This window comes from Oculina patagonica, chromosome 9 (genome assembly GCF_052425735.1).
Source record: "Oculina patagonica isolate OP01 chromosome 9, crgOcupat, whole genome shotgun sequence".
NCBI classification, from domain to species: domain Eukaryota; kingdom Metazoa; phylum Cnidaria; class Anthozoa; order Scleractinia; family Oculinidae; genus Oculina; species Oculina patagonica.
In genome coordinates this window covers 2,488,079-2,507,811 of record NC_135766.1, presented here as the reverse complement: position 1 = coordinate 2,507,811, position 19,733 = coordinate 2,488,079, and the positions used below count along the sequence as shown (strand labels likewise).

General features: G+C 40.4%; 2 protein-coding genes and 1 pseudogene across 8 annotated transcripts; 1 reads left to right on the top strand and 2 right to left on the bottom strand.

The window, feature by feature from the left end:
• The first annotated feature begins 373 nt into the window (after nt 1–373).
• LOC144665226 (uncharacterized) lies at nt 374–18,736 on the top strand. 7 transcript variants are annotated; one of them, XM_078526423.1, is made up of 13 exons: nt 374–488; nt 7,389–7,750; nt 7,838–7,987; nt 8,283–8,405; nt 8,584–8,628; nt 8,869–8,991; nt 9,228–9,350; nt 9,549–9,671; nt 10,272–10,394; nt 10,584–10,706; nt 10,936–11,058; nt 11,861–12,244; nt 18,292–18,736. In XM_078526423.1, the coding sequence occupies exons 2-13, from the start codon at nt 7,423–7,425 to the stop codon at nt 18,558–18,560; spliced, it is 2,037 nt and encodes a 678-aa protein (XP_078382549.1). In that variant the 5' UTR covers nt 374–488; nt 7,389–7,422; the 3' UTR covers nt 18,561–18,736. The 7 variants fall into 7 exon arrangements, with proteins under 7 accessions (XP_078382549.1, XP_078382553.1, XP_078382554.1 ...); XM_078526424.1 differs by lacking the exon at nt 374–488 and adding an exon at nt 4,180–4,228; XM_078526427.1 differs by lacking the exon at nt 9,228–9,350 and having other exon boundaries at nt 18,292–18,735.
• On the bottom strand, nt 12,271–14,710 carry LOC144666532 (uncharacterized). The gene is made up of 3 exons (XM_078527953.1): nt 14,704–14,710; nt 14,112–14,626; nt 12,271–14,005 (listed from the first exon to the last, which is right to left on the bottom strand). Exons 1-3 carry the CDS (start codon nt 14,708–14,710, stop codon nt 12,893–12,895), a joined length of 1,635 nt encoding a protein of 544 aa, XP_078384079.1. The 3' UTR covers nt 12,271–12,892.
• On the bottom strand, nt 14,674–16,766 carry LOC144665232 (uncharacterized; annotated as a pseudogene).
• Nucleotides 18,737–19,733: the final 997 nt, after the last annotated feature.

Below are 19,733 nucleotides of genomic sequence, written 5' to 3'. Positions count from 1 at the left end.
TTCATTGCAACCAACGCTAGCTAGGGTTTAATGCTAGAGAGAATTTTCAGTGTGACATCGGAAGTGCACACAAACAACGCAAATGTCTTGTGCATTGCCCCTAAAGTGAAACATTTCCTTAATTTTATTTCGCGTTTTCAATATTTGAATTAATTTCTATTCAAATTTACACTCAAAAACGAACTGTAATTTAGTCATGTTTTTTTCGCAAAAATAACACCACGAAGCTTCCTTAAGCATCATATCTTGTTTTCGGAGTCGTGTTTTCCCAAAATAAAAATTAAAATACAAAATAAAAATACCTAACAGCACTCTAATGCGAATAGAGCGTCCTGTAACTTTATAGTTCCATTAGCCTTAAGCTTAACAAATATGGAATTGTATTACATACAACAGTCTGCAAGTTCCCTTTTCGATTGCTAGACTTTCAAAGCTTTGTGGTTCGCTTTAGTCAAGGATAGCAGGGAGAAACCTGAAGATTAGGCGAGGTAAGAGAATAGTTGTTTTCCTTTTTTAGCTGTATTGAGATGAATCAGGGTGGATTGGTCGAAACTGTGCAAAGAAATTGGACTATTTGAAGAAGGAAAACGATCGCCAAGAGAATTGCCAAGAACTCCTCACGATCCGTTGAATAACCGTGTAAAAAACATTGAAGTCGTCTTGTGGTCTAGAAAACGATTTACACTCAACATCATTTAGAAAACCGGCGCCGAAAGTTTCAACGTGTTTAAACTTACTGTTGAGTGCAGGTTTTAAAGAAAAAACAAACAAACAGGCAAAGCACGCTGATATAAATTCTTGAGAACACCAATTGATACAAGTCTATGAATCATAACCGTAAGATAAAACGGTTATTTTAGTTTGTTTTTACTCGTCGGCCGTATTTAATTTGCTCGTATTTTATAAATGTCGACACTTTTACTAGCAAAAATAACTGCTCAGCAAAACTTGAAAAAGAAAAAAAAAACAGATATCTATGAGTTCAAGCGAATTCACTCGGGCGCACCAGCAACGCGATAAGTTCACAAAAGGGTTACAAAACTTTTTTTCTAAAAAATCATGAAAAAAGTTGTGATTTTAAAAACACACTCTCTGGGTTTAATAGCGTAACAAAAACTAAATACAGCCGAGGGTTAGCAAAAGTTAATACACGCAACTCAACGACTTCAGTTGAGCATTCCCAAAATATCAGCAATAGAAATGCTCTCCTAAAACTTTATTTAAAAAACAAGAATGATACGTTTAATTTACAATCTATATATGGCGAAGTTTGTGGCCGAATCATTGAGAGGAATAGAAAATATCAAAATTTTAATTTTTTTCTCCAACCTCGAGCAATGTCACTAATTTGTGATATATCTGTAATTCAAAAAATGCTCTCAAACATATCCAAATCTGGGCAAAGCGGAAGATTGTTTGTTTTTATGTTCAATGTAAAACTTACCAGGCGCGTAGCTGAAGTTTTTGGAAGGGTGTTCGTATTGACAAAAATATTTATTAAGGGGGGTTATTTAATACGAGCGCCGAAGGCGCGAGCTTCTAGGGGGATCTGGGGGCATGTCCCCCCAGAATATTTTGAAATCTAAAGGCCCGGAAATGCTATTTTCAGCATTGTGCACGTCAATATTTCGAACTCGGTGAACTGTAAAATGACAGGTATTTTTAGTCTTAACAACAATATTTCCGGCGTTTTGTTAACTTAATACATACATACATACCAGCTTAGTACACTAAACGTTTTAAAAAAACTTGACGTGTGCTGCAAAGGCATATCAGGGTAAAAGGTTAAGCCCCCACCCCCGGCTCCACCGCCAATGTACTAAAAGCGGCGTCAAAGCGTCAATATGTACTAAATACACGTATCACCTGGGTCCCCCCCGAAATTGTAATCCCCGCATTTCGTTTATTGATACTCCATTAATTTTATCAAATCCCGAACCCCTGCTAAGGAAATATTTTTTCAACGATGGGATTATTTTGACTACATATACTAGGTCACTAGGATCCATTCTCCAAACAATGCAGGGGTAATTTAAAAGCTGCAACACTCAAAGTTTGTTTTCCATTCCCCCATTATTTGCTAACAGTTTGTGTTTTCGGTCCTCCATTATTGACCTCCAAAGGGGGTTCGTTCGAACCCCTCGAACCCCCCTCCTACGGGCCTGCTTACTGCAGAGTTTTTTTTTATTATTTCTATTTTCAAATTATTGACTTCTGGCAAAAAAGACGGGAAAGATTTACACTCAGTACGAAACAATTAGAAAGCTAAGGATTTTCTAGTTTGCTCGACTTTCCGTTTTAAATTTTCGTGTTGCACGAAAAGTTTGTCACTTACGAAAGTGATTCCTCTTGTTTGCTTAGCCATTAGAGTGCATGGAAATTTAAATTCCAAAATTAAGCCGAGGAAGTCCAAAACTGACCAACAATGCAGACACCAGCTACTGCAAAATGCTCCTAAATTCATACGCTCACGCTAACCCTTTAAGGTCGCGCAGGACCCTTGCTCATTAATATATTCATTAGCCAAATTTCTTGTTGGAGTGCTGTCTTGTAAAGCTTTAATTCACTACATTTTGAATATCGATTCCTCTAAAATTTAATAAGTATACCCAGGGATGATGGAATTACATCATGATTGTCCTTTTACTGAGAGATGACCGTTGTCTGTGATGTTACAAGCCCTTAAAAGTTTAACTGAAGATAATGCGATTTTGTGTCCAAGTTTTCAGCTAGCACAGCGCACCAAATTAAATGATTATATAGCCTAGTGATAAGTCGTAACTTCTTTTGTGTTCCCACTAGAACGAAATTTTCGATTTCAAAAACTGCTACAAGTTAATGGCTTCTAAGAGAGTAAAAATGTGAAATCTAAACTTTGAAACATGCTATCTTCATTTTGAGAAGGAAATTTAAAAATTCGCTCTAGCCAGAACACAATAGAGTACACCAAGTTTATGTTCCTCGCGAATCAACTCTTGAAATTCTATATCGGCGGGGAAAACTTGGACACAAAATTGCAGGTTTTGAGGCTTCCGAAGACCTTCCGAGTCGATGTTTACAACAACGTGTGCTTTATTTAAAGCTGTGAATCTAATTATGATAATTCTCTATGTTCCAGCGCACGGGATGCGAGGCTGAGAACAATACCGTGTAATTACTTGTACAAAGAACTCTGAGAAAAAAAATTCTCATGAATATTTCGTTTGTTGTCGGCTTCAGTCGTCGCAGTTCGTGCATACTCTTTAAATAAATACATACATAATGATTTCAAGGGTCCTGCGCGACCTTAACGCTGTAATTCTGTTACGACTATAAATTAATTAATTCGCTTTTCAGTTTTGAACTTAACTGGAATTAGAGGCTCAATGGCTGAATAAACTATCTCGAAATTTCCATTTTCATTTGTTTAAAATAATTTTCATCGTGAGAGTCCTAGGAAAAAACAACTGTCAACTTTTCAGTTTTGCTGTCGAAAGCGTAGACATTAGTTAATTAACGTTGTCGCCTATAATTAATCGGAAAAGTTTACTTTAACATAATGATGCAGAAACAATTTCGTGATTTCTATCGAGATGAAATTTCTTCAACCATACTCAATTATTTTATACAATTTAAACTTAAATTTTGTTGAAAAATAAACCGTTCTCATCAAGGAGGAACTTGTCGAAATACTTTGGATAACACCGATGCTCCAAAAATTTGATCAAAATAAACAAAGCGTAAGACTTCCTTCTTATTCAATTTTTGCGGGTTTTTAATTTCAGTGCACCTTGTCAATAACCCTTTAATTTAATTTCGGTGTTTATTACATTGCCAAGATTCACTGGGAGCTTTTTTTCCAAACTATATCATCCTAGATTCTACACAGTTAGAAAGAAAAATTGGTTTTAGCTAACAAGGACATGTGTTCACGTTCCAATCTTACATGCCTAAATGTGCACTAATTAATGGTTAACATACTGTTGACATTAGAACCTGTTTACCTGCGTAATATATGACGCAAAAACTATGAGGTATCTGTTTACCAAAACTCTAAGAACATAATATCAAATTGGCGTAGGGAAGAAAACCAGCTACAGTGCAAGAGCCAGAGCCACTAGCATTTTGAACGCTCATTGTAGGAGTTCTATACCAGTCTTGGACACAGATAACTGTGGAATCTTCTCGAAGAAAAAAAAAAGTTTTGCGTTATATTCATTTATCTGGACGAAAAATACATTAGGAGTTGGTAAGTAAGGCTTTCCCTGTTTTGTTATTATCGCGAAAGACAAACGCATGCATGTTTTGGAATATGAAAACCAAACGAAAGAATATTCAGTCTTTAAAAAAACCTTGAAGAAAATGATTATTTGAAAAAAATTTGGCGTGATTTGATTTCTTGATTTGCCTCAAAAAAGCTTAAAGCGTGTGACTTATATTTTGAAAACCAAAGTAAATGCATCAAGAGTTTTTATAAAATTTATTTAGCACCGTCCTTAATTACACTTTTAGAAAAGCCTTGAAGCTTACGATTCCTAATTTGAAACCCAATGGAAAGGCCGTAACCAGACCTTTGTCATAGACGAGGCAAGATCTTCCTAGTGGGTTTTCGAAGCTCTGAATCACTTACAGAGACATTTTTCATAAGGCATTTTTTGAGAAAAATCAATCCTTCAACTGGGGATTATTTTCCCAACAAAACATATTTTGTGAAGAAATTATTCAACACGACACGAGCGTGGGACAAAGAAAAAATCTGAGTCTCCGACGGGAATTGAACCCATGGCCTCCCAGATACCGGTTGGGCGCTCTAACCAACTGAGCTACGAGAGACTCGTTGTGAGCTTAAGGCCATTAACTTGGTTGATATGTGACACGCGTCCTGCATACTGCTAGGATCAGCAATGTCGAAATCATTGCAGTTCGCGTGCCACATATCAACCTAGTAAATGGCCTTAAGCTCACAACGAGTCTCTCGTAGGGTGAAACTTTAGGCGAGGCAAGTGCGTCGTCTTGCCTCTTGCTAGTTACGGCCCTGAAAGGTGAACACATTCAGAGTCCTGTTCAAGTACATTTAGTACATTATATTTTGTGGAAAATCCTTGAAACTAAAAATTACCTTTAGAATTAGGCACTAAGTGAATATTGCCGCGTATTAGAAACTGAAAAGCAAGTGAATTATTCGATCATAGCAAAAACAGTTTGAAGAATATTGTGAATCGGAGCAGTCATAGTTCAGTTCGTTTTCAATGAAAATTTATTGAAAAAGCCATTTTCAGGGGTCCAAAAACGGCGAATGAAGAAAACTAACAGATGTTAATGTTTTGATACTGAAAAGGCTGAAGACATCAATCGACACGAAAGTTTCGGGAATTTTGGAAATGGTAAACAACTAACGTTATTTTTGTCTCCGTAAAAGTGATGCAAGACATTTTCCAATTGTATACCAAAAGAAAAATCCTAAAAACTTGAAAATGAGGCTTGTTTAATTATTTTTGAAATGAATTGATGGGTTGGCTTTTTGAATTTTCGCATTCGGTTAGAATAATTTCTGTTTAAAAATTAAGCCAAAGGGTACTCATCATTTTTGGCATATAATATAGCTTGTTTATTATATAAAGTCAACCTGGAACTTTTCTACACAACCTCAAGAAGACGAAAAATTTTGCATAATGCTTTTAGAATAATTGATTATAAGAACAAACTTTAGCTCAAGTAAACAAAAAGCTGTATGCCAAGCGAAACTAAGTTGATAGGTAAATAATACCTGCATCTTAAAATTGACGGAATTGAAATTGCATTTTAAAATTGAAAGAATGGACGAATATTGGAGACCATCACAGTCTATCATCGCTGAGTTTACGCTCAAGCCTTTCGCGGCAACGATACAAAATTAAAGCACTGAATGTTTTTGGCTTAACTACTCCACGGGGTATACATAAGCTGTTTTAACAAAATCAGAAGTGGGAAAGTTCTATTTTGAAAAAGGCGAAAAATTGAAACACTTTCCAGGCTCAGCTACATAACAATAAAAACGGTTGATTTTATACGTCCAAAGTGGGCCATAGAAGCGAAAGCCATTATTAACAAAATATGGAAAATTGATACTTTTCTTCCGCCGAAATATTTTAGGTTTTTTCCTTTTCCAGCAAAGCGCCTAAAAGTGTGACCACTTTTAATTTATTCACATTCTTTCGTGCAGATTTAATCCAATCAAAAGCCGTGGATGGCTTGCAGTTGACTTCTGATTGGATTAAATCTGCACGAAAGAATGTGAATAAATTAAAAGTGGTCACACTTTTGGGCGCCTTGCTGTAAATATAACATTCTAAGTTGCTTATACCAGTTCATGCTTGTAATTCGCTTTAGTTTTTAAACTCTTTTTATATAACTATTTCAATTACTAAACATATTTTAAGCTATTAGATATTTTATATTTTTAGAAATTGTATTTAGCAGGGCCCCTCTGGAGACCAGCCACTGTACTGAATGGGCCACCCTGCATAAATAAAGTTTTACCTACCTACCTAAGTAGAAAAGCGTTGTTTAAGGAGCTATGACACGAGGATTTCGCAGATTTCTGGTCTAAACTGTTTTGAAATTAGTGGAAACAACTTAAAGGATCCTAGTCAGCCTCCGCCATTTTCTATGCCATCTAAATTCGGACATTTCGCATGTTAAAAAGAAATCCTCGTCCATCCTTGTGCGTTTGCTTTACTGAGGTCTTAAACTGCCACAAATGATTTTTAAATTATCGGTGCTTATTTTTGACTAGTTATTTTATAATTCTTTTGTTTATTTGGAGTGAAGTTTTTGAGTTGAACTTAAAAGATCCTAGTCATCCTCCGCCATTTTGGATGCCATTGAAATTATGAAAAAAAATATGGCGAAGCGAAATCTTATTGCACTTGAAGTCGGCTTATTTACTTTTAGCAGTTTCACATTGATCTCTTTCCTTTAGACACACTCCGCGAAAAATATAATACCGAAATTCTCGCATGTAAACAAAAACAAAGGCGTGTCTGACTAGGGTCCTTTAACCCATAAAAAACATTGTCTTTAAACATCTAAAGGAAGATATAACCTTTATTTGCGGATAGAAATCAAGCTACGGCTATATAAATTTCGACTTTTTGAAGACGGGCGCAACAAGATTGAAAAAGTCAGCCTTACTTTTTCAAGCTGCGTTCCGTTTCCATTCGAGTCATTCGCCGCCAAAGACGCTCGTTAACAGTTTCAGTGCTCTAATATAGCAATTTTTAATAAAAATGGACAATTAATTTTGGGTTTCCTGCGACACAAATATAAATTTTGGCGATTCATTACTGGTTTTTAAAAATAAATAACATTCCCAGATGAAAAGCGTTATTTAACCAAATATTAATGCAATGATAATATTTTATTTCCAGGGGTTCGGATGCTGTAACCGAGAACAGTGCTAAAATGGCAATTAAACAACTCTTCCGAATTCCGGTTTTACTTATCCTGAGTCAAATGCTCTATGGAATAGTCGCTCAGCAGTGTATCCCAGAGGAAGTGGAAACGTCAATCCTTGGCATGATGCTACGGCGACACATCTATAAACGGATCAATGGGGCAGCACTTGGCGATGTGTGCTTGTACGCGTGTATTGATGACGTGATATGTCAAAGCTTTAATTACGTCATTTCCCAGGACATGTGTGAATTGAACAACCGCACCAAGGAAGCCAGACCTGAAGATTACGTTCCTGACTCGGACAGATATTATTTTGGACGTAGAATGTATAGAGGTAAGTGTAAGCAACTAAATTAAACAATAATGCTGCAAAAAGAAATTTAAGACTGAACAACAAGTGATGTGGCTTTTTGTTTCACAGTACCTCTAGGCTCTAGGCGTGACCTGCCTGCTGAAACGTGCAAAGAAATCAAGTTAAGCGAAGGAGACCAAGCGGTCAGCGGCGAATACTGGTTTGATTCTATCATACCTGGCGAGACTGTACTGGCTCACTGCGACATGAAAAAGGAAGGTAACTGAAATTTCAAGCGTATGTTTGCATTATTACTGTATGTGATCATGAACAGTGCAAAAAACACCCCAGGGCCTAGCATCAATTTCCAATTAAACATAGAGGGCCTTTGTCCCACCCTGCGAGCAGAGCCCTTTCATTTCCGCTGATATACCTAACAATCTTCAGTGTCTCAACCGCAGGGAAGTGAAAAGAGGCTCTGTTCGCGGGGTGGCTTTGTTCTCGATCGACCTGGACTCGTATGTTACACGGTTGTTGCTGATTTTTCCGGCAAATCTTAAAATTTACTTTGCAGATTTGGACGAATGCAGCGCTTCTATCCCAGTCTGTCATGCCAATGCCGATTGTAAGAATACTCGACGCTCCTATCGGTGTTCATGCAAAGCTGGATACACTGGAAATGGCAAAACTTGTGCTGGTGAGAAAATAGAAGAATAATACAAAATTTAGTAAGACTAAAGCTTCAGTGCAGGTTTCTAAGGGAAATCTGATTAGATAAAAATCTTCATTTCATTACTGGGTCTTGTACACGCCTCGTCTAGGCTAAGCTATATTTTTTTGCATATTCATAATTGTTGTTCTTTACTTTGTTATAGACATTGACGAGTGCAGTGCTTCTAATCCTGTCTGTGATGCCAGCGGTAATACTCCCTGATCTCATGTTTCTTCCTGCAAAGCCGTGTTCGCTTGAGATGGCAAAACTTTAAGTTTTAGTGCAGTTTTCGGAGGGCCTTTAATTAGATAAAGGAGTAGACTTCCTCACCGGGTCTAATACTCGCTTCTCCTTGACGGCTATTAGATTATAAGTTATTATTCTATGGTTATTTTAGGATATAGCATCATGTTCCTCCCGTATTTATAAATGTTGTTGCTTATTATAGACATTGACGAGTGCAGTGCTTCCAATCCTGTCTGTGATGCCAATGCCGATTGTAAGAACACTCCCGGATCTCATGTTTGTTCCTGCAAAGCGGGATTCACTGGAGATGGGAAAACTTGCACTGGTGAGAGAATAGCAAAATAATACAAAGTTTAGTAGAGGTTAAAGCTTCAATGTAGTTTTTCAAGGGACTTCTTATTAGATAAAGATCTCCATTTCATCACTGGGCCTAGCAGACGCCTCGTCATGACGACGTCTAGGCTAAGCTATGTTTCTTAGATTACCTTAGATAATAAGGTTGTGATTATCTTGTTATATTTGTTTGCGTATTTATAATTGTTGTTCTTTACTTTGTTATAGATGTGGACGAGTGCAGTGCTTCCAATCCCGTCTGTGACGTCAATGCTAACTGTAAGAACACTCCCGGATCTCATGTTTGTTCCTGCAAAGCCGGATTCACTGGAGATGGGAAAACTTGCACCGGTTAGTAAGTATTTAAGTTTTAGTGCAGTTTCCTAAGGGCCTTTAATTAGAGAAAGAGGTAAATTTCCTCACCGGGTCTAATACTCGCTTCTCCTTGACGGCTATTAGGAAATAAGTTATTGTTCTATGGTTAGTTTAGATAAGGATATAGCATCATGTTCTTCTCGTATTTATAAATGTTGTTGTTTATTCTTATAGACATTGACGAGTGCAGTGCTTCCAATCCTGTCTGTGACGTCAATGCCAACTGTCAGAATTCCGACGGATCATATAGTTGCTCCTGTAAAGCTGGATTTACCGGAGACGGGAAAACTTGTGCTGGTGAGAGAATAGTAAAATAATTCAAAGTTTGGTAGTAGAGGTTAAAGCTTTTGTGTAGTTTTCTAAGGGACGGACCATTATTTTTTTGGAGAGAGGGGGGGGGGGGAGGATATGAAAAATATTGGAATAAATTGTTTGCAGGGCCAAGAAACACAAACTAAATTGTTTGCAAAAACGATATGTATAACAAAACATAGTTTGAATTTCGAAAAACAATGTTTGCAGAAATGCATTAACTAAAAAAAAGTTTGCAAAGAAAAATTTTTCATATCCCCCCCCCCCCAAAAAAAAAAAAATAAAAAATAAAAATAAAAATAAATAATGGTACGTACCTAAGGGCATTCTGATTAGATAAAGATCTCCATTTCATTACTGGGCTTTGTACACGCCTCGCCGAGTCAACGTCTAGGCTAAGCTATGATCCTTTGATTAACTTAGATAATGACATTTTAACTCCAATAATGGGTGTGTTATTTGTCGAAGCTCAGTCAAAGCAGCATATGGGGCAATGCATTTAGGTTCGAAGGAGGGGACATAAAATAATATTTTCATTATGCTGTTATTCGGTATTCATAATGGTTGTTCTTTACTTTGTTATAGATATTGACGAGTGCAGTGCTTCTAATCCTGTCTGTGAAGTAAATGCCAATTGTAAGAACACTCCCGGATCTCATGTTTGTTCCTGCAAAGCCGGATTCACTGGAGATGGGAAAACTTGCACCGGTTAGAGGGATTTAAGTTTTAGTGCAGTTTTCTGAGGGCCTTTGAATTATATTTCCTTCCCGGGTCTAATACTAGCTTCTCCGCGACGGCTATTATGATATAAGTTAAATTCTATGGCCATTTTAGATAAGGATATAGCTTATCGTGTTCTCCCCGTATTCATAATTGTTGTTTTTTACTTTGTTATAGACATTGACGAGTGCACTGCTTCTGTTCCCGTCTGTGACGTCAATGCTAACTGTCAGAATACTCCCGGATCTCATGCTTGTTCCTGCAAAGCTGGGTTTTCCGGAGATGGGAAAACGTGCACTGGTAAGATAACCGTGGAATAAGAAAAGTTTCAAGTCAAAGTAACTGGAATGTTTCATAAGGTGGAGATAAGGACAATTTTTTAAATTCAATAAGAAAGAATTCGTCTACCTGCAAGTAACAGTTACAGGAACAAGTTAAGTCCCCAGTTATCGTTAATCTACATAATAATAAAGGCTATTGGTTATCCTCTGCTATTTATTGTGTATTCATTGAGGATTTTCTCTCATAGATGTGGACGAGTGTAGCGCTTCTATCTCTGTCTGTGACGTCAATTCTAACTGTCAGAATAATGCAGGTTCTTATATTTGTTCCTGCAAAGCCGGATATTTTGGAGATGGAAAAACTTGTACAGGTAGGAGTGAGATTATACGTACGACAGGTGGTTACCAGTTTACACGGATCTTTATATATAGTCCCTAAAACGTAAGTTACTCAAGGGAAGAAAATACTGAAAGATGAAATAAGACGATGATTTAACTTGGCCACTTTCTTCCCCATAGGAAAACAAAGGCCCGTTGCCTAGAAACCGTTACCTAAGGGTCTGTATTAGTTATTATTGCAGAAACCACTGTCGATAAAACAAGTTATTTTAGATAAAGGTAGTTTTGTTTTATTGAAACTTTTGCTGTAAGTTGTTGATCTCCGTAACGTCAAGCAATTGTCTAACTAAAGGCCAACAAACCTTTCATTAATTGTTATCGATTTTTTTCAATAGTAACATGGTTATAGAATTGCACTTTTGTTTTATTACATGTACATCGCCGTGGTCGCCATACTAATCAAAGTGAATCCAATTTTTAAGCATTCAGGTTTTCCTTTAAAGCTGTGACTTTTTTCTACTTCCTGAGGAGTTAGGGGTACATTTTCTTCGGGCGTTTTCGTGCTTTTTTGTGTTGATATCGAAAGCAAAACTTTTCGCGACGGGGTTTGAAAGGCAGACAGAAATAAACTTGAAATCTTATAAGCACTCGAGATCTACGTTCTGAAACAAAATGAAGATCATGATTTATCAATATAGCTGAAGCTTTTTTTAATAATATCATTAACTAACTGTTAATGACTGTTTTTTCAACAGAATCAATTGAGTGTCTGACTTTGTTGATGTGTTTGTACATTTGCCTTACGATGATAGATAAACATTTTGTGTTCTGCAGTTGTCAACAAGAACTGTGCTACGCTGTACAAATCTGGTAAACGAAACAGTGGTGTTTATACAATCAACCCTGATGGTTCAGGTACCTTTGATGTGTTCTGCGACCAAACAACAGCCGGTGGTGGGTGGACAGTTTTTCAAAAGAGACAAGACGGATCAGTTGATTTTTACCTCGGCTGGGCTGACTACAAACGAGGCTTCGGTAATCTTAACGGGGAATTTTGGCTAGGGCTAGAAAAGATACACCGTCTGACCAGCAGTGGACAATACAAGCTACGTGTTGATCTGGAAGACTTTGCAGGAAACACTGCTTATGCCGAGTACGGTTCGTTTGGGGTTGCGAGCGAGGGGAATAAGTACCAGCTGAGCATGGGAAGCTACTCAGGTTAGTGTTTGTTGAATACGCTCGTTGGTTTTTATTTATCTCACATGATGACACTATTTTGGAAAACTTGACTCTTTGTATAAAAATAATTAATACTATTTTTTCCTCACTCGCCAGTGATTAATAAGTGGTATATTATTTGTAGTCATCAAAATAGTTAGTTTCTTTCAGACAAAATTTACAGGTCAATTTATTAATTTGCCTTTTGCAGAAGTGTGGAAAACACAAGAAAGCCGTCCACACTTTCACAATATTCGCAGAATTTATTCACCGAGAGAGAACACACAGCTCACAGATTCCGAAACCTAAGACAATACAAAAATCCAACACCCCCTAAAACCCCTAAAAAAAACCTATTGTTGTCTGGTTGATATTAAATTACTACACTAATCAATCAACGAGCGCTATCGCTACATGCAGTTTCCGACACAATCCCCCATGTGGTTTCTACAAGAAAGCATATGTAAACGGAAACTTTGTCACTAGAATAAATGTACGAAGAAACTGTAACTGAGGCTTATACGTTCATTAAATGTTTTGCACCACCGCACTAGGTGCTTTGAAATTTCTGCTTAACGAGTATACGAGTTCAAGCTTATCAATCGATCAACTAACTATTGAGATCAGCATGTTCAGTTTCTATAGACTCTATATCTCCTCCTCCTGTAAAGCATCTTGAATCCTCAAACCTGCAGCAACAGCGGCATCGCGTCTAGAACGGGAAGGTCGTGGCTCGGGGTTTGGATCTGTGGTATTCCGTACCGGGTTGTCGCACGCAAGCTCTAAAGGGAAAAGGTGCTGTACCGGTCGTTCAAGGAAAGGCTTTCCTGCACGAAGTTTCGCTGCACGCACGACTCCGTCACGACCCTCGAACAGATCTACTATCACGCCGAGCGACCACTTTCCACGATTGCTTTCATCTCCACGTACAATGACCACATCGCCTACTTTTAGAGTACACGGCTTGCCGCCAACTTTGAAGTTGTGGCGTTCTCTGAGGGCGGATAAATACTCTCGGGACCAGCGTTTCCAGAGTGCATCTTTACAGGACTTCAGATACTTTGCTCGTCTGCGAAGATCTACGTTTTCCTCTCTCCATGTTTCTTGTTCGGGCAGGCGAATGGATCTCTGAAACAGGAAGGAGGCCGGAGTGAGGAGGGGAAGCTGGACATCCTCTTCAACATAAGACAGCGGGCGACGGTTCAGCTGAGTCTCGACTTCAAGAACAACTTCAGAGAGCTCGGTCCAGGTCAGAAGCCCCCCTCCAATGGTCTTATAGAATGCTCGCTTGAAAAGACCAATCAGCCGCTCGAATTGGCCTCCCCACCATGGTGCTCTACTTAGATTGAAACTCCAAGTGATTCCTTCGTCAGATAGATAAGACTGGACTTTCTCGTCGCGCTGAATTTGCTTCAACCACCTTGCTGCTCCAACAAAGGTTTTTCCATTGTCCGAATACACTTTCGCTGGTCTTCCTCGGCGAGCAACCATGAGCTTGAAACTTCCAAGAAAGGTGCTGGTCTCTTGATTTGGTAGTACTTCAAGGTGCATGGCTCTTGACAAACTGCAAGCGTACAGTACCAGGTAAGCCTTCCCTTCGACTCGTGGCGACTGGCGGTATTTGATTGGTCCAGCGAAGTCTACACCTATGATTTCGAAGGCACCTGATCCCTCTGTTCTTTCCGTAGGAAGCAGGCCTGGTGGAGGAGTAGCTTGCGCGACTGCTTGAAATCGTTTACAACCCCAGCAGTTCTTGACAACCTTCTTTGTTTAACTTGCGTAGTCTTGGGATCCAATATTTCTCTTTAACTTCTGCCATAGTTAGACCGAGTCCCCCATGAAGGGTGCGCAGATGTGCGTGACGCACCAGTTTCTCAGTGAAAACAGAATCATCAGGTAAGTAGATTGGGTAACGTCCTTGAATACGCCCTCGGCATTCTAGGATTTCCTCCCCGTTTGGCTGAAGATTGAGTTGTAGCTTGTCACTGGCCACCTTGGGAGTGTTCTGAGCACGTGTCTGAACTCTACGGATCCACCAGGTGGTTCTAGCTTCGATTTCAGCTGTCGTTATTGGCCCAGCAATGCTCGGAGTACTGCGACGGGAATTTCGCACGAATCTCTCAACCCAGGCGCATACTCGTAAGACTTTCCGCAGATCATGTTCTTCAAGCAACTGATCAAATTCATCTTGCTTCTGGTCAACGGTCACCGCAGCTAACACCTCTCGTACGATCTTGGACTCAGCTTCAGTTGTTTCACTGGCTGCAGTCACTGGATTTGGCGGCCAAGCGTGGGGATCTTGTAACCAATGAGGCCCATTCCACCACAAATCAGCATCTGTAACGGGACCTCCACGACTTCCTAGGTCAGCAGGATTCTGATCTGTCGGCACGTGTTTCCACTCGTTGATCTGATGATCCTTGATCTTTTTTACGCGATTTGCCACGAATTGCCGGTACTCGCCATTACCGCGAATCCAGTGGAGCGCAACGGAGCTGTCAAGCCAGCAGTGGACTGATGTTACAGGGAACTGACCACTGCGTACACTGCCGCGGCGACACCACGTCCGCTCGCGTCTCCGAATGCATGGAGCTCTATTGCATTGATTGGTTCCCGATAGGGCGAAAACGTTCTTGTTACCACTATGTTCTCGGGCAAGTTGCTCTCCCAGCGCTTCCATTTCACAGCAAGGGCGTCTGGTAGGGAAGCGTCCAAGGCTTGTTTTAGCTTACAAGCCTCCCGATAGATGAATTTCCCTTGTAGCGTTGTGGGAGAAGCTAGACCAAGGGGATCAGAAATGCGAGCTAACTTCCCCAGAATTCCTCTCTTAGTTGGCTCTGCTCTCTCTTGAGGGAATGTAATGGCCAGGATGTCCGCGACCTTATCCCATTTAAGGCCAAGGAGTTTACTTCCTTTTCCGGAAACATTTGCACTTAACTGCTGCTTGGCGTAGGTATCTTCGCTGTCAGTGATACAATCGCGAGGGTTTTCTTCTAACTCTGGCGCGTTAGAATGCCATTTGTGCAGCTCGAAACCGGCGTCGGAGAATATTGTCACAGCATCACACTTGAGCTCTTTAGCTTTGGTGAAAGTGGGACCACCAGAAATGAGATCTTCAACATAAAGGCTGCGAAGAATCTCGGCAACACTCTGTGGTAGTTTCTCGCTCCAGCTCTCCAGGTGTTGTTCAATCACTCCTCCTAAAAGAAACGGCGAGGGTGCGAGCCCGAACAGCGCCCTTGTAAACCTGAAGACTTGTACTTGTGTAGAATGCAGGTCACGCAACCAATGGAACCTCAGTGCATCACGCTCCTCTTCTCTGATGCGAACCTGTAAAAATGCCTTGCTCATGTCTCCAGCGAAGGCCACAGAATGGAATCTTCCACGTACTAAGACATCGTAGATTTTATTTTGGAGGGCCGGTCCAGGCTCTAAACAATCATTAAGAGAAGGCGCTTCCTTTGCTCCCCGTGCAGAACAGTCATAGACCACCCGCATTTTCGTAGTTTCAGCCGTTTCTCTGATAACCGCTCGGTGAGGCATGTAAAACTCCTTTCCTGTAGCCTGCAGAGGAGCCGGCTCAACCACGCCTTCTGTCAACTGATCCCGGATGATTGCGTCGTATTCGCCCAGCTTTCCCATGCGGCGTAATTTGGACAGTTGAGTGTGAAGGCGTCGTAGACTACCCTCCTTGTTAGTTGGGAGAGGTGGATGATCTCCTTTCCACGGTAGTCCCGTTTCGTACCAGCCCTTTTCAGGATCCCGGATCAGCTGTTCGCGAAACTCTTTGTACACTTCTAACTGATCGCCTGCTGGTGAATCGGCTAGCCCAAGCACATCTAAGGCGCACAGCTTCTCATAATCACTCACAGCATCCACGGCTAAAAACCAGCGCTCACATCAGCTTCTATTCCTGGTGCCATAAGTGCCAAACCAAAACGAGTAAATTCAGCTACGGGCTCTCCACGGCGTCCAACGCGCGGTTGTGTGCGTGTACGAATCTGCGCGTATTCGTTTGCTCCTAGGATGATGTGAACCGGTAGACGTCTGTCCGATGACTGATCTTCCAACTCAACTCCAATCAGATGAGAGTGGTTAGCAATTCGCTCAGCGTACCGAGGGTTGTCAAGCATCAGTAACTCGTTTTTGTCAATTCGCGTGACACGCGTGTTCAACGCGAAGTCTCCTTTAACCGCCCGCAGACTCAGGTCGTACTCTTGCAGCTTTGTTGTTGTCACGCCCAATAACGTTGCCACGCGACGCGTTCCACTCCTAACCACACGCGCTCCGATAAGATCAATCAAAGTGGACGACACATACGATTGACTCGCTCCACTGTCGAGGAGAGCTCGGAATTTCCGGCCATTGACGTCAACCATGACAACCGGATGAATAACAGACGAACCAGCGATGTTAGTTGTCAAACTAGGCTCAGACACTTGTTGACAAAGCGACGTGTGGTGTCTTCTATGACACGTACGGCACGACAACTTTCTCGGGCATTTGTTGGCGCTATGTTGGCCCGCTGCACAATTAAAACAAAGCCTTTTGCTTACTAAAAAAGCCTTTCTTTCCTCGGGCGTAGAAATATCGCCGCAGTCCGACGAAACATGCCCAGTGCTATCACAATAGACGCATGGATTGTTGACATGCCGATCCTCCGAGAAAAATACACGATCACTTAAGGCAGGACGTTTAGAGCTGGTTGTGTTCGTGTCCGTCCATTTGCGTAATGCTTCTAGCAACTCTTTAAACGACCACGAACGCCAATCACTGGGCACGTGTGAAACGAGCTCATTTCACAAGGACATAATACGCCACGCCTTGAACTGATTCAAGCTTTCCCAGTGTTTCAAGACTCTCAATAGTAAAGAGAACCTTTTCGTAAAACTGGTGAACTTTAGCCACATTTCTTTCCGTTATCGTTGGTATCTCGAGAAGATTTATGACATAAGCTCCCGCGACCTCGCCTGGGTGACCATACTTTTCTCTAAGATATTTCTTTGCGCGCTCATAGCCTTCTTCGTTAAAGGGCAGACCATCAATCGCTTGGCGAACACTCGGCACCAGTAATTCCTTTAAATGAGAGAACTTCGTAACTGCTGGAACGCTTTGGGAGTCGACCATCGCAGAAAATTGACTTTCAAAACGTACCCAATCGATCACAGTCCCGCTAAAGGGTGTAATGGATAGCTTGGGAAACTTTACAGCGGATTTATTCTCTACCAGCTCCTTTTGTTTTAGGGCAGCTTGCAGCTTTTCATTGAGAATTTGCTTTTCATGCTCCAGATCTTTTTCACGCATCTCTTCCCGATCATGATCTCTTTCCTCCTTGACAATTTGATCATAACCCTTTTGTAATTTATTTGCGTAATCATCTGCCAGACGCAGATCCTTCTCTATTTCTTCTGACCAGATTTCGACTTGCTCTTCTCACTCTCCCTAAGTAAACTTAGACTCCTGAATCGATCCTCTTAACTGATCTATTTCTCCTGCCAGTGAAACTACAGAAGTACGTTGTCGTTCGATGGTTTGCTTGTCACGATTTTCGATGATTTGGTCACACTTCTTAATCCTGAGACGTAGAGCTTTTAGCTTCGCATCCAACTCACCCATTTGCTTCTTTAGCGACATCTTGAGGACCTCGGTCCCGTCGGAGGTGCCAGTAATGTGGAAAACACAAGAAAGCCGTCCACACTTTCACAATATTCGCAGAATTTATTCACCGAGAGAGAACACACAGCTCACAGATTCCGAAACCTAAGACAATACAAAAATCCAACACCCCCAAAAACCCCTAAAAAAAACCTATTGTTGTCTGGTTGATATTAAATTACTACACTAATCAATCAACGAGCGCTATCGCTACATGCAGTTTCCGACAAAAGTTTGTTATGAACATACGAATGCAAAAGTTATCGATAATTACTAAGCTACATTTTTGCTGTCTGTTATGGCTATTACATGTATTTTTTTTACAGTTCCTTACCCCACTGAGGTAGACAATACTTTATTTTATATTCAGGTTTGTGCTTTAATTGATTTAGGAACCGCTGGTGATTCGCTGGCTTATCATAATGGTTATCCATTCACAACAAAAGATCAGGATAACGACAGTGACAGCGGTAACTGTGCTCTGCAATTTAAAGGAGCCTGGTGGTACAACAGTTGTCACGACAGCAACCTGAATGGTATATATCATCACGGACAATACTTTGGTACTGACAGTGTTACTTGGTATCGTTGGACACCAAATAATAAATATTATGAGTCAGCTAAAAGAGCTGAAATGAAAATCAGACCGGTTAATTTCTAAAGGCCTGCGCTTTTGGCTGTCTTATTAACCATAACAAGATAAATACCTTTTATTTGTTTTCGTAAGTGCATTTATGACAATACCTGGGTACATACAAAGACAAACTTTGACGAAATCACAACTGTGGAAATAGAATAATTTGAAAAAACTTTCAACGACATTTACGCGTTCTTAGATTAACTAAGGTTTGCTTTTACGTGTATCCAAAACAGTTTTACTTTTGTAAAACGGTTTTGTTACGTGCTTGTTTTGGTTTTGTCTTAATTTGGCTGTACAATAAGTGGCTATGTACTAGTTTTTGCCTTAACCAATCAGAACCAACAATTTTCACTGAGAACAGACTTAGCTTGCGCGTATTTCCCCGCTACAGATAAATAGCAATTATTGGATGAGGCTGAGTATGATATGAAGAATTATGCAGATAGAGGAGGGTGTTATCCGCCGAAGCCGAAGGCTGAGGCGGATAACACCCTCCGAGATCTGCATAATTCTTCATATCATACGAAAGCCGAATTCAATAGTTTTATTATTCATTCAAAATATTTCCAGAGCTCCAAATGCACAAAATGAATTTAATAGGGTTTTGACAGTAGCCAAAGTACACAAATACACAACAACGTTCGCTTTTAAACTTCAAAAACTCGGTTACCTTCATTAAATTTCTGGTCCTTTATAATGTCGATATTTAGCACTTGCTTGAAGTGTCTATTGAAGCTAAATCTGATGACACAAAGCGATGTTTTCGAGTACAGGTTTGCATCGTTCTTGCTTACATCGACATAGATCTCGTAAAACCGCTCCAAGTCCTCCGCTGTGGCTGGATCAGGGATCTTTTCCTCTTGAAGATACGCTTTCAAAATCGATCGACTCCCCTTCGTTGCTTTTTCCGTGTTTTGACTTTTCTTGTCTTCTCGTAACTTTAAATTTTACCTCTTGGTAATGCTCAAATCTAGCGGCCATTTTCGCTTTTCAACCAAAGCAAAGCCGTTCAGTCACGTGACGTCAGCGGTTCTTGGGAACGAGGTTGCGAGCGGATAATCATCCTTGAGAACGAGGTTGTGATCCAATAATTAACAATTATCCTGCGAAATCGCGCGGAATATCGCCTGATACTTAGCCGACGAGGCCGTAGGCCGAGTTGGCTAAAATCAGACGATATTCTGCAAGATTGAG